This window comes from Mesitornis unicolor, unplaced genomic scaffold (genome assembly GCF_000695765.1).
Source record: "Mesitornis unicolor isolate BGI_N332 unplaced genomic scaffold, ASM69576v1 scaffold39237, whole genome shotgun sequence".
Classification (NCBI taxonomy): domain Eukaryota; kingdom Metazoa; phylum Chordata; class Aves; order Mesitornithiformes; family Mesitornithidae; genus Mesitornis; species Mesitornis unicolor.
In genome coordinates, this window is record NW_010199125.1 from 10,732 (window position 1) to 24,333 (window position 13,602).

At 47.9% G+C, this 13,602-nt stretch overlaps 1 protein-coding gene across 1 annotated transcript in view; it reads left to right on the top strand.

The window, feature by feature from the left end:
- The window catches only part of ARHGAP1 (Rho GTPase activating protein 1), a 17,413-nt gene extending 6,004 nt beyond the window's left edge, over nucleotides 1-11,409 (top strand). The window contains exons 4-13 of the mRNA XM_010189360.1: nucleotides 5,302-5,389; nucleotides 5,616-5,747; nucleotides 6,229-6,315; nucleotides 6,948-7,046; nucleotides 7,768-7,875; nucleotides 9,080-9,156; nucleotides 9,548-9,625; nucleotides 10,176-10,304; nucleotides 10,469-10,572; nucleotides 11,230-11,409. Coding sequence (XP_010187662.1) covers nucleotides 5,302-5,389; nucleotides 5,616-5,747; nucleotides 6,229-6,315; nucleotides 6,948-7,046; nucleotides 7,768-7,875; nucleotides 9,080-9,156; nucleotides 9,548-9,625; nucleotides 10,176-10,304; nucleotides 10,469-10,572; nucleotides 11,230-11,409 — 1,082 coding nt within the window. The remainder of the gene's footprint in view (nucleotides 1-5,301; nucleotides 5,390-5,615; nucleotides 5,748-6,228; nucleotides 6,316-6,947; nucleotides 7,047-7,767; nucleotides 7,876-9,079; nucleotides 9,157-9,547; nucleotides 9,626-10,175; nucleotides 10,305-10,468; nucleotides 10,573-11,229) is intronic.
- Nucleotides 11,410-13,602: the final 2,193 nt, after the last annotated feature.

Below are 13,602 nucleotides of genomic sequence, written 5' to 3' on the forward strand. Positions count from 1 at the left end.
AGAGTGTGAAGCTTGTCTTGCTATAACTTTGTTTCTGTTCCTCCAGACCAGGGTGCACTTGATGGGGCCCAACCAGGTAGGTAGATTTTTGTGGCACTAACATTTGGTACTGTAGATCATGTTTCTCCTTTAGCATGACCGTGGCCTGTAGCTGGACTGTCTCAGGGGAGCCCAAACTTTGCACAGCCTTAGGCTACACTGGCAACTTTTCAGGAGTCCAAAGGCTGCACAAAATTGTTATCTGAAGGCTGCACCTCTGTGCCTCAGGGACAGCAGATTAATCGGAGCCAAATTTGGCATGTGGGCTTTACTTTGGGCCCTCAGGGGCTCTTGGGTCTCAGTGTAAATAAGTCCTGTTCCTCTTCTGTCATGGTGGTGACCTGCCCGGACCAGTGCGGTTTGAACTCAGATTTACCTCGTCGTCATGTGTGCTTTGGAAGTTCATCCTACGATTGCTTCCTGTTCCTTCAGATGATCTGCTGCTGCTCTCACGTGCTAAGCAGCTGGCACTTAAACTGGATTCTCTAGCTGAAAACAACTGTTACCTATTTCTTTTCCATTTGGCTGCAGAGATGTTGTGTTTTCATTACCGGTTCCTCATTCTAGCCTGGAGCTGTGCTAGACTGCTCTGTGCTTGCTGAGCATTGGTTAATACTCTGGACTTCAGTCCCAAGCTTGAAGAATTTGGCTGCCAGTGTTTTCACGCTTCTAAATGTAGGTGAAACTCACTTTTGGTGTGAAATTCTTTCTGCTGTTTCTGAACAGCAGGCCAAGGCCTTCACACAGTCCATGGAAATGCTGATCCTCACTGCCTCATTCCATGGACTCTTCTTCCTCATTTACCATGCTCTTGGACATCCTCTTGGCATTCTTTAATCTGACCTTAGGGTGTATTTTGTGTCAGTCAGAGCTGTAGTACTTTGTAAGGCTTTGTGGTCATGGCAGTGTTTGGCTATTGGGAATATCTAGGGGGAAGATGTCATGTATTAAAATACTCCTACTTTGAGCTCCTTACCTCCTTCTCCTGAGGGGCTAAATCCACTTTGGAATTCAACAGGCAACTAAAATCTACTATACTTAAACACTGCCCAGCTGTGTCATGAGCTTGGCAGAAACCTGAAATTATGTTAGAGAAGGTTTTTTACTGACAGTGGCTCTGATAACCGTCCCAAGCTTTGAGAAACTTGTGTAGTAATGTTTGAGAATTATGTAGTGGTGTCCTGTTAACTTTGCAGTTTTACCGATAGCACTAGCTTTTAGTAGCAAGTTTTAACTGTCTGTATTCTCTCAGTATCCAAAGGACCAGGATATTCCCATTTGAATCTTTCTTCGAGGTGAGCCCTCAGCCGAGGATACCTGATGAAGGTAGGAACGAGCAGGGTCTCTGGGCTGCAGTTGTGCTGCAAGTGAGTAGTATGACAGCCTCCAGTCATGGCATAAAGCCTAACAGATATATTTCAAGAGAAATTCCTAGAAATACATAGCAGGATTTGCAAGTATTTTCGCTGCTGGTTGTACAGGTTCATTGAAGAGAGAATCCTGTCTCAGGACAGTGCTGTTACCTTGATGTGAATTCCTGCTCTGATACATTCGTTTTGCTGCAGGTTTCGGTCTGAAACATAAGTCTCAGTATGTAAACTTCAGCTCGTGTAGAAGTATGGTCCTGCACTGATGGCTTGGAACCACAGCAGTGATGTTTCTTGCCTCTTGTCTCAGAGGTGCACTGGAAATGCTGAGTTTGGGCCTTAGAAGTACTCCAGCAATGTTCAGGAGAACTAGCATGTCCATCAGCACTACAAGTTAGTATCTCTTCAGATGAGCAGCTGTCTTGACTGGAGAGGCTTTGCATATTTGGCTATTGTCTTGCTCTTTGTTGTTAAGAAAATAAATATCTGAATCACATCTTATTGGGAGGCAGTTTAATTCCAGTGTAGATTGAAGACATTTTTAATGTATGAACTTACTCACAAAGGTATACACATTGTTGGGGTGCTCTGTGAATGCTGATGGGATGTAACTGCTTCTTTGTTGGTTTGTTGTTAATATTGAGCATTCCTCATCTGGGAGAGGTAGGAGACAGTCTGAGAAGCCAAGTGATTACTTAATGGTCTATGGTTGTGTTCAGTGGAAACTTCAGCTATTTGCAATTGCAAACAAGGGGTGAAAACCTAGATACATAAGATTAATGTTGCAAACAGGAAAGCAAACAGTGTATGGGACCGAGCATCTGGGAAAGATCAAATGCGGTAAAAATCTGTTTGGTTGGAGGCAGGGAGGCCACCTGCAGGCAGTTTCCTCTGACTGCCAAGAATGCATGGAATGGAGTTTAGGTACTTGTTTATAAATTGAAACAACTGATTGTTCAGCTTTGATGATGAATTTTGAATTTTGTCATGTCTGGACGAACCAGACTGGTCTGATCTATGTCAGGTGGAAACAACATTGACAGTTGGCTGTTTTGGAAGTGTCTGTGTTGACTGGCTGGGCTCAGTGTGATGAAACTGGAGTGAAAACCAGAACTCAGTAATGGGCATGCTGGTTCCTGTGTAGGTCTCCTGCATAAAGTTGTTCTGATCTGGAAGGCAAAGTGGGCCACTCCTTTTTCAGTCATCTAGGCAACTATAGATTATCTTTTGGTGTACTTGGCCCTATCCAGGGGAAACACGCCATCTCTTCTTTGGCAGAATCACCAATTGTCCGTGTTTTCTTCACCAGCCATCCCAGACTTTTGCACTAAGGCTATATAAGGAATGAGATTCTAGACTTTGCATAGGCCTTGTCATAGGCTTTCATGTCCTTCCAGAGGAAGCTCTTTAAGCTATGCGGTTCCTGACTTGTGACTTGTCAGGTCTGGAAGTGAGTGCCCACGAACCTGAGCTGAGTGTGTGGCCACCCACAGCATCGCATGAACATGTGCTGTACTGCAGTTCTTCACAACCAAGGCCTGCCTTGATCAAGCTTGCAATCTGCTTCTGGTCTTCAGATCATCCGCTCTGGTGTGAAATGCAGCCTCTCAGTTAACTGAAGATAGCTCCTATTTTGACTTTAACCCAGAGCTGTTACCTGCAAAGATCTGTAGTCTTTCTGACCATTCTCTTTCATCACTACAAAACTCAACATGTTCTCAGATGCTACCATCTTCTTGCTGCTCTGTGCAGGCAGGATCCTTGGTCTTCCACATGGAGAGACATGAGTGGCTCTCAAGACCACTGGGAAGAGTCACAGTATTCCCTGCCCACGACTTTGTAGCCTGCATCTTTGTTTTATAGAAAGCTTATGTGTCTTAGACACAGCCCTAAAGCTCGTAACAAGCTACCAAGAAACTCTGGGCTAGGCAGAGAGTGGGCTACCATGGGATATGCAATGTGATGTTGGTCCTGTGGCCTGGCTGTGACTGTATCTGGTTGTTCCAGAGGAGCCTTGCATCACTCTCTCCTAGTCCCGCATTCTGGGTCATGTGTCCTCCCTAATCGCCCCTTGCCTCCGCATGTGTATGTCAATGTGATGGCCTATGCCCCCTCTTTCCTGGTCTGTACCTAGCGCTGCCTCAGTCTCCCTAGCTTTCATAGAGGTTCTGGTTTATGTGCTTCAGTAAACTCTGTCTCTTGTGTTGTCTGGTGATCACATGGCTTGAAAGGAAAAAATACAAGCGAACAAGTAGCAAGAGAATCTGTCCTTCTGGCCAGGATGGAGGTCAAAAAGGGTTAGTGGCCTCTTAATGCCATGGCTGGTGTATGCGAGTTCTCGGGCTGCCGTTTGCAGCACCAAGTGGTCATCTGTTACTAACAGGCAGCGTTCCCAGAAACCTCAGGTTTGCTGTTACAGGGTTCAGTCTGAGATCTCAGTTGCTGTATGCAAGTGTAACCAAGTGGTAGTTAAGGACCAGAACCCAGGCAAAGGTGAGAAAATGGCTGCATGCTCTGAATATTGTAAATCAGTGTGGAAAAAAGGGTATCTTTCAAGAGGGATGATGTATTTCTGGGCTGTCCTGCGTAAGTAGTGATCCTTGCTGCTTTTCTGTGCTGTGGTCTGTATGGGATGGTTATGCTGTAGGGGAGGAAGGAGGGTGTTGTTGAGTATATAACCTCAGTAGCCCCTTCCACTGCTCCATGTGCCTTCTGCTGGACAAGAGAACAGCTCTCGGAGCAGGGTGAGTAGCAAGAAAGATGGAAAGACTTGAACCCTTCACACTAAAGGAACCACTGGTGCATGTCATCCTTATTGAAATGGATTGGGTGTTGTGTCTAGGAGAGATCCAGTCTTTCCTTCAAACTCCTTATGTCCAAAAGATTTGTGACCTGGTTCTTACTTACCTAAATTTCTCGATTTCCCTAGCATGTCTGCTAAGCTTGTCCGTTCCCATCTGCTTGGGTTTTGTTCATGGGGCTGAGATCTCTGCTGGCAGAAGTCCACTGGTGTACAAAGACTTGCTTTGGGGAAAACTTGGCTTTCCCACACCACCTCAGTGGTGGCTGGGAGTGTCCTCTCCAAGATGAGAGTGCTTTATGGGTTATTGGCACCACTGCGATGGCAACTGTTTTATTCTGGGTTTTTGCGTAGAATGCTTTGTTGTGCCACATTTTGCAGATCCTTCCAGCTCAGGTTGGAAAAATAGCTTTTGGATGGAAAATCCAGGAAGCAGTGAACAGCTCGTTCTGCAATCCTGGGGGATCCAGCAGCCCTACTTGGTTCTTCTGTAGAAGAAGCTTACGATGATGTTTGCTTCTCATCTCTGGGACTGCCCTGTTTCTAGGAATTTCTTGGTTTCCAGAGTATGAAAAGGCTTTGTTCTGTGTGCAGGACTAAGCTTCAGGTGAAACAAGAAACAAAAGCACCAGAACACAAGCAGTTGGTCTGGGACTGCGTGCAGGACTGAAGGAGTGGTTAATGTGCCTGTGAGAGGTGGTTTTCCCTGTGCCTCCCCGGGCACACGTGCATCAGGAGCAGTGCCCGGGGCTGGCATTACAGGATTAATGTGCTGAGTGCTCTTTTCTGTACTGGAGGCCTCTGTCCCTACATGCCCCAAGGCAAACTAGGCTTCCAATCCTTCCTCTTCTTTCAGAGCTGGAGCATGGACTCTGTTCTCCATTCGCATTGTTGACTTGCCCTTGGTGTTCAGGTTTCTGCTTCCATACTGGGTCCACGGTAACTCTGCTGAAAATTGGGTTTAGCTTTGCTGGCAGCTGTGGCAGTCCAGACTTCTGCCTTGTTATGGCGGCTTCCCATTCTCTGTTTACCCTTTGCTGCCAAGACCACAAGGTAGTCTTTAAACTCCCTGTAATCTCTGCGTTTCATCTGCAGGTGATGACAAATATGGAAGGAAAGTAATTTTGTTCAGTGCCTGCCGGATGCCCCCAAGCCATCAACTTGATCACGTGAAACTGCTGGGGTGAGTAGTGTCTTAGGAGGCTGCTGTTAAGCTTGACATAATTCCTAGGTGCTGGATTCCTGGGACCAGATCTATGTTCAGTAGCTTCCTTAGCTGGACATATCCTCCCAAAGTGCTTCCCTCTGTTGCTGGGGATGCACATCCTCTGTTATGGCACACAAAAATTAGGCTGAAAGGGAGAAAGAACCTCTCTGTGGCAGAGCATGAAGCAGTTGTCTCTTCTCAGGTACCTGAAATTCACACTGGACCAGTATGTGGAGAGCGATTACACGCTGGTGTACCTACACCATGGCCTGACCAGTGAGAACAAGCCATCCCTGAGCTGGCTGCGGGATGCCTACAGGGAATTTGATCGCAAGTGAGTAAGGCTGCAGCAAGTGATATAACATGCTGTTCTGTAGTCTAACATAGAAGATCTCCCCCAGCCCCCCCATGTAGCTTGTTGGTCATAATTTACTATCCCTTATTTCTGCTGCTTATGGAGGTGGGTGGTTGTTCTTGTTATCCCAGACTGAATCACGGGATAAAAAGCTCCTTCTGTAGTTACATCCTTTAGGCCAACAGGCAAGCAGCAAAGCCGGGACCCATGGTATGATTGTTGCTTCCTGGTGAGGCTACTCACTACTTCTCAGTGAATCCTGGAATACAGTGGAGCATACCCTTAGGCTGCTAAGCAGCCTGACACAGCTATGAAGCATAGGAGAGAGGAGGTCATGGGTGCTGGGGAGTGGTGAGGCTTAGTGCAAAAGGAATGGAGCACTCGAGGTGCCTTAATCTTATGGAAAGGTTCATTCCTCTGCTTAAAGTGCAGCTCGTCCTTACTCAGCTTCTCTTGGCAGATACAAGAAGAACATCAAAGCCTTGTATATTGTGCACCCAACCATGTTCATCAAGACCCTGCTGATTCTCTTCAAGCCTCTGATCAGGTAGGAAGCACTATAGGAGGCTCACACACATGCTTACACTGCAGGGGAGTAATGGGGTATTCCCAGTGGGGCACAAGATGAGCCCAGGCTGCTGAGCCTACACTGGAGTCTTTCACTCTGTGCTATCTCCAGCTGTTTCTGATCTCAGAAATATTCAGATGCAAGAAGTACTGCTTTGGGAAACTACAGGGTTTGCAGCTCTGTGCTGCTCCCTTTCTATCCAGCCGAGTAGAAATAAAGTGTTGCAGGCTCTGTTAATAATGAAAAAGGAAGTAAGAGCATCAGTCCAAATTGTATTTAATTCATTGTGTTGATGCTGAAATCCTAACTCTAAAATAATTGAAACAAAAACTTTCTCCAGCCTACTGCTGAACTTAGGGAGGAGAAATGCAGTGTTTTAGGGAGCCTGCTGCTGCTAGGGCTTCTAATGTGGCTTGGAAAATCTTGGCATCTCCTGATAAAATATATGGAGTTGGAAAGCTATGTGGGTGACATCTCTGCTGCTCAGCCATACGTGCCCCTTCTCCTCATTTATGTCTCTTGCAGACCCCTGTTCTCCTTGCCTGTAAGAAGTCTGCTCTGATACTGGATTTCCTGATTCCTCACATACCTACTTTTCTCTTGTTTTTCAGCTTTAAGTTTGGACGAAAGATTTTTTATGTGAACTTCCTTAGTGAGCTGGAGGAGTATGTGAAGCTGGAACAGTTGGGGATCCCAAGCCAAGTGCTGAAGTGAGATTGCTGCCTGTCTCCTATTTCTTAGGGCTCTGTGAGAGGGGACCTTTCTGGAGGAATGGCAAGGGGAGGAAGAGATTGTTCCACTCAGGGTGTGGTTTGACAAACTGCCTTAAAGACTATTGTTTCTCTCCATGCTCCTTCCTGTGAGTCCTTGGCCCCAGTGCCCAGTTCTGTCCTTGAGTTAAAAATTCTCCTCCAGTGGAGAACCAATCCTGGTTCTTCCCACTCAGCCCTCCAGGGCCTTCTGCAAACTGCTGTCGTTATCACTGACCTGGAGCTCTTGGTGCACGTCTGCTGTGTCTGGGTAACTGCTTTGCTTGCTCTGCACAGTTCAGCATGTCTCTGGGGCTTCCCAAAGTTGCCACAATCTTGGTCCTACCAGATTGATTTTCTGTCCCTCGCGCACACGTGCAACTGTCTCATCACAAGCAGTGCTGTCCTGGCCCTCCCGTCCATGCTGTCTGTCATCCTTAGGAACTCCAGTTCCTGATTCCAGACAGCCATTCCTTTCTCCTTGCTTTTTTTCTGGCAACCAGATGTTTGTTCTTGATGTCCCTGTGCTCCAGAGCTGCCTGTCCCTTTTTTGCATAGGTGGCATCAACCATGCTAGGCTGGAGCTGTTACCAGTGGGTAGGCAGTGGGTCATGTGCAGTGCTGGGTTCATGCTCTTTCTAGGAGGTGGAGTGGCTTTTTACTAGTCTGTGTTTTGCCACAGATACGATGAATATCTGAGATCTCTGCAGAAACCTTCACAAGTGCCCCAGAAGCCAACACCCCCACGCCCACCACTGCCAAACCAGCAGTTTGGAGTCTCGCTCCAGCAGTGAGTATCTCTGGATTGTGTTGCTTTTGCCCTGACTTGTATTTATAACTGAACAGCAGCAAAGTTGGCTGTAAAATTTCATGCAGTTCAGACTTCCTACAAAGCTTGAATGATTCTTTTGAGGAACTCCATGCTCATGTCCAGATCCTGACTGACTCCGTTCAGTTCCACCCTCTTGATTCCCCAGCTAGATTGTATCTAAATCAGGATGAGAGTGTTTCTGCAGCTAAGGGTCACTAAAGGAGGGGCAAAATAAGGGCCATGGGGATGGCTTTATGCCACTAGAAACTTTCTTTAAGAAAAGGAAGTCTGTAGGAGGTGATAGAGGTGTCTTTAGGGCTATGCTATTTTGATTGAGCAGTGTTGTAGATTTGTTTCTTAGTTTTTTCCATATCATAAATTCTATTTTAAATGCACTTCTCTTTCCCCTTGTACTGATTCGTAGCCCCCATTCCTGCACGGTGACACAGGCAAACATAGACACTGGCAAGGGCTAGTGATACTGGCTAAGTGTTGAAGGTATTTTTAACTGGGTGTGATTTTTTTCCTCCTTGGGGAATGAGGAGGAGCCAGTACTTTGTGGCCAGACAGATCTTCTGAAGCAATCTGGGAACACATTCCCCAGCTTCAACATAACATTTCCAGATGTAACCCCTGTGGTGCTGTGTGCCTGAGCTTGTGAGTAGCCTGAGAGGGGTGAGCAGCTCCATGCTATCAAGAAGTACAGACAATCGCATATAAGGGTGGCAGTGAACACCTTGGCGTCACTTGGTCTTCCCTGACAGCCATTGGGTTGATATGTCTTCTGTTGCAGGAGTGGGGTGGGTGAACTTATCCCATGTATATTTCTCTTATGTCTCAGCTTCTTTCTGCCCTTGCTCCTATGGGGAAGGAAAGAAGAAGCTTAACCCTTTTCCCCTGATTCATAACTGGTAGCCTTGCCTTCTGGGAAATTCTTTGCCATGACATCTACAGGCTATGAATTTGTCAAAGATACATTCCTGTAGTGTAGTAGCTCATACTTGTTCCAGTGAATGCCGTAGCATGATGGTGAGTAGGAGAGAAAGCTGGAATAATGGCTGGACCAGGGACTGGGATAGCAAGATCCTATGTGGTAGAGCTTGAGTGGGCAACTTCAAGACTTGGGGGCTGCATGCAGGGCAGGGAGGACCAGTCGCTTGTAACCTTTTGTGTCTTCCTGCAGCCTCAGGGAGAAGAGCCCTGATCAGTCTCCTGTTCCTCTGGTGGTCAGAGACACCATTGCTCATTTGCGGGAGCATGGTAAGTGTTGAGCAGAAGCTGCAGCCCCTTTTAATTCCATGTCAGTGGCCTCTCCTCCACCCAAGTTCCCGTCTAGATTGCAGTAAGATACAGAAGAATCTGGAATAAGGTGTAAAGGCCTGAGCTAGGTGAGTTAGCCTTCAGAGAGATTGTGCAGGGCTTAGGAAACCTTTCTTCCACTCATCCATACTCCCACGTGTAAAAGAGTAACAAAATGCTCCTTGTATCCTTTGCCTGGTAGTGCAAGCGGAAAGAATTGCTGTACTCTTAAAAAAGGACTTGTTAACATCTGTCTGAATGCCCCACAGCATGGATGTACTATCGTTAAGACCAGCGGTTTTTAGATTCTCACATGGCTGATCTTTCTTCTCCATCTTCTCTCACTTCACAGCTCTTTCTACAGAGGGGATTTTCCGGAGATCAGCAAATACACAGGTTGTCAGAGAGGTCCAGCAAAAATATAACATGGGTAAGTGCCCAAACTCAGCAGAGCCCCTCTTATTCCCTAACTATTACTGTCCAACTGGAACTGTGTTGGAACTAGCCCATTATGGATCCTCTCCTCTGACAGGCCTCTAGTTGAGGCCCCGTCAGGATATGACCTGAGTTGCAAGGGAGAAGCAGCTGATACTTCTGCTGTTTGGAAAGCATATTCCTTCCCACTCACATTCCCCTTGCTGCTGTTTTTCTTCCTGAAAATTTCCCTGTTTCTTGGGGTGGGGGTGTACCTTTCTAATCTGGTTATACTGGAGTGACTGAAGACGACCAGGAAGAAACTTGGTCATCTGTTTCATTTGCTGACTTCTAAAGATGTAGTGCTGGATTCAGCAGTGCTTTGCATGTGCTTTTGGGGCATATTTTTCAACTTCATTAGAAGTTGTGGTGTTTCAGTACCCTCTCTGTGTTCTTCAAAACACTGCTTCCCTAGTTCTGATCTCTTAACTATCATGTCCCACTTTTTGTCTGGAGGAGGTCCTGCTTTGGCCAGTGAGCGCTGAGTCTCTGCTCTACTTCCCCAGGTGTGCCTGTAGATTTCCAGCAGTATGAAGATGTCCACCTCTCTGCTGTGATTCTCAAGACCTTCTTGAGGGAGCTACCCGAGCCTCTCCTTACTTTTGGCCTCTACAGCCATGTTGTCAGCTTTCAGAGTGAGTTGTAACAAGATTGTGCTACTGAATGTTGCACTGGCCAAGAGCAAAGATATCTTTGGGAGATGCAGTCTTGCATGGGATACGTTGTTAGTGCAAACAGGGCTTTCATCAGGCTGAGGATTCCTTACGGACCTGTTTGTCCTGTCTCTCTTGATTTTTAGGTGTGGAGGAGGAGAATCGCGTGGACCTTGTTCGCAAAACACTCCAGACACTGCCAGAAGAAAACTATGAAGTACTCCGTTTACTGACAGCCTTTCTGGTGGAGGTGAGCTGCTCCAAAGTTGGGCAGTCGTATCCTAGTTCAGCTGCCATCAGCTTTTTGACTGCCTGCTCCCTCTTTTCCTTTGAGAGGAAGTGAGTCTCAAGCTAGGAAATTGCCTTTCTTTACTTTATGTTCTTGTTATGCAGAGATCGAGAATTGGCATGATGAGCTAGCCTAAGCGGTTGCTTCTTGTAATGTTGAAAGGCGCAGGTGGGCATTAAGCCTGCATGGTCTGTATCAGGGAAGCTGAAAGCTCCTCAGGGTGGAGGTACTACTGCAAAATATCTGAGTAGAAAAGGGGTCTCAGACCCACCCTACAGAACTTTCTGCTGCTAGGGAAGCCACTGCAAGGCTATTCTAGTAAGAGGGAAGATAATTTTGTTTTGAGTGGTGATCTGCACTGCAGAGATATTGGCTGACAGTGCTCTTGGTCCTATTGTTACAATATGGCCTGATGGTCAAGCCATAGTGGCAAATGGTGAGATATGGCTCCTCACCTTCTGAATTACGGATGTCATGTGTGTTTCCCCCAGCCGTCTGCTGGCATTAGGCCTTCACGTTCTCTTCTCCCATTTGCCTTGGGGAGACTTTGGGGAGAGTAGAGGGCAGCTGCCGTGTTGTTCTGTAGGATTCACAATGATCTCTTTCCTTCCCACGTAGGTCTCTGCTCACAGTGACAGAAACAAGATGACAAACACCAACCTGGCCGTTGTGTTTGGCCCAAATCTGCTGTGGGCCAAAGATGTAGCCATCACCCTAAAAGCCATCAACCCCATCAACACCTTTACCAAGTTCCTGCTGGACCATCAGAAGGAGCTCTTTGTGGATGTGGAGGCCTGAATCCAGGCTGGCCCACACCAGCACACTGTGCCCACCTTCCCACCTTCTTTCCCATCTTGTCTTGGAGCTGTGACCAAGCTGTCTCCAGTGCAAAGGGACCATTGATCCTCTGGGTGATGAGCAGAGCGAGGGCTGTGGAGATAGTGTGTAAGTAAGTGAGCAGGAGACCTGCTGCTCTGAATGGGGAGGGGAGCTGGTCTCCCAGCTGACAAGAGTGGAGTCCTAACCCACCTGCCAGTCTGCGCAGCTCCTCCAGGGCTCATCACCAGTGTGCTGCCCTATCAGATGACCTGCCTTCCTTTCCTCCTTCCCTCACATGCCCTCCTTCTTCTGCCCCCCTGGTCCCTTCCTCAGCAAAGATCTTTTTTGTTTAAGCTCCCAATAGCCCCAGCTCAGCTCCCTTGCCTCAGTTGGGCTGTCTGGGCTAGGGCAGGCTTGCTGGGTTTTGTGGCAGATATGTTCTTGCTGCGAGTGCCATCTCTCAGCACTGAACGTGCATCCTGCCCTTCCCCAGAGGCACCTAAAGCAGGGAAGGGAGCAGGCAGCCCTTGTTCTTCAGGTAGCAGCATGCCCTACACTTGCAAACACCACTCTAGACCCCATGCTTTTGGCAGGCAAGTGAAGGATGGCCTCACACCACATGGGCTGTATTACCCAAACCCCTCTGGGGTCACTCACTCCAGAGACTGTTCAGCATTTGCTGGGGTGTAGTGAGTGAGGTGCCTCCCATATTTACCCAGCTCAGGTGTGTGTGTCCCTCCAGCAGCCTTTCCAGCCTGGCTGGGAAGGCTCTTGCCAGACCTGGCTGTGCGGGGGTGCTGGCTGGAGCCGTTTGACAGCTGGTGCTGAGCAAGTGCCCTGGCGGCACTGAACTGCTGTACACGCTGAGGATCACTGCCTTTCCCTGTGCCAGCAGCACAAGGCCCTTCTTCTCCATCAGGCTTGTGTATCTGTGCTGACTGGCACAGACTGCCTTGGCTCGTCGTCTCTTTGAGCAGAACTTTCCCCAGCACAGTGTAACAGGACGGCCTTGAGGGAAAGTCTAGGGACTGGGGCTAACCCTCATCCCTCATCCTGGAGCGCACCAGGCCTTAATTACAAATTTCTGCCCAGGCGCTAAGCACTCATGTGCCAAAGCTGTGAGGGAACAGCTATTCCATGCCAAGGGCATTTGCCCCATCTCTTCCTCAGTTCATACCTTCCTTCCCACCATTGAAGCCTGGTCAGATGCATCCTGTATGCCCTGGGCATGGCTGGAGAGATTGGGTTGGCTGCAAGGCAGGCTCAGAGCAGGGGTGGGCCTGGCACCTTCCCAAAGCAGCTGCAATACTGTTAGGGCATCACTGTTGGTTTTGGGTTGCAGCATTCCCGTTACCCGAGCTAAAAAAGATCTCTCTCCATAGCCTGGGCCCGGCAGGGTGTTAGTAGGGAGCTTCTAGCCTTACTTCACTGGTGTGCTGTATCTTTGTATCTTGTGCCCTGCATGCCTGGGCCAGTCCTCCCTGCTGCATCTGGCCACGGGGACAAATCTTTTGGACCAAGCAGAACTAATTTTTTAAATGTTACTGGATGCTAAATAGAATTTGCTTTTTAATAATATTTTAGCCTGCCTTTAAGCACTGACCAAAGGTTGGTGCCCCAGTTGTAATTAAAATAAGTGACATCTGCTGCAGGAATTATGGGAATTGCTCTTTCTGCTAAGCTCTGCAATGGGGCTGGGTGCGAACGTAGGCAGCTCTGTGGGGCAGCACAGGTCCAGCCAGCTGGCTCAAAGGAGGCACACCAACATGTGGGTGGAACAGTGAGCGAGAAACTGAGCATTCTTAAGGCTGGAGCAAGAGATGCTCTAGGAGAGGGCTGGGTCTGATCCCTTCTAGATACTGGAGGACTTTGCCCTTTGGAGTCTACAAGGCTGCTTAGTCTCCCTCTTCCAAGAGTAGGAGTCTTCCTTGTTTGGTCAGGATAGGAATTGTTTCAGCCTGAACAATTCACAGCAGTAACCAAATTGGAGCTAGAGATACTCAGCTCCTAATTCACCTGTGATCTCTGCTAGAGTAAGTTAGCTGGGCTGATGTGCCATGGAGGAGTAATCTCCTGGGATGGACAGTGTGGAGAGAGGGGTACTTGGCTCAGTGTTTAAGAGGCAAGGCTTTCTGGACAGCCTGGGAGGAGTGTGGAGGCTGAGGAAGCCCA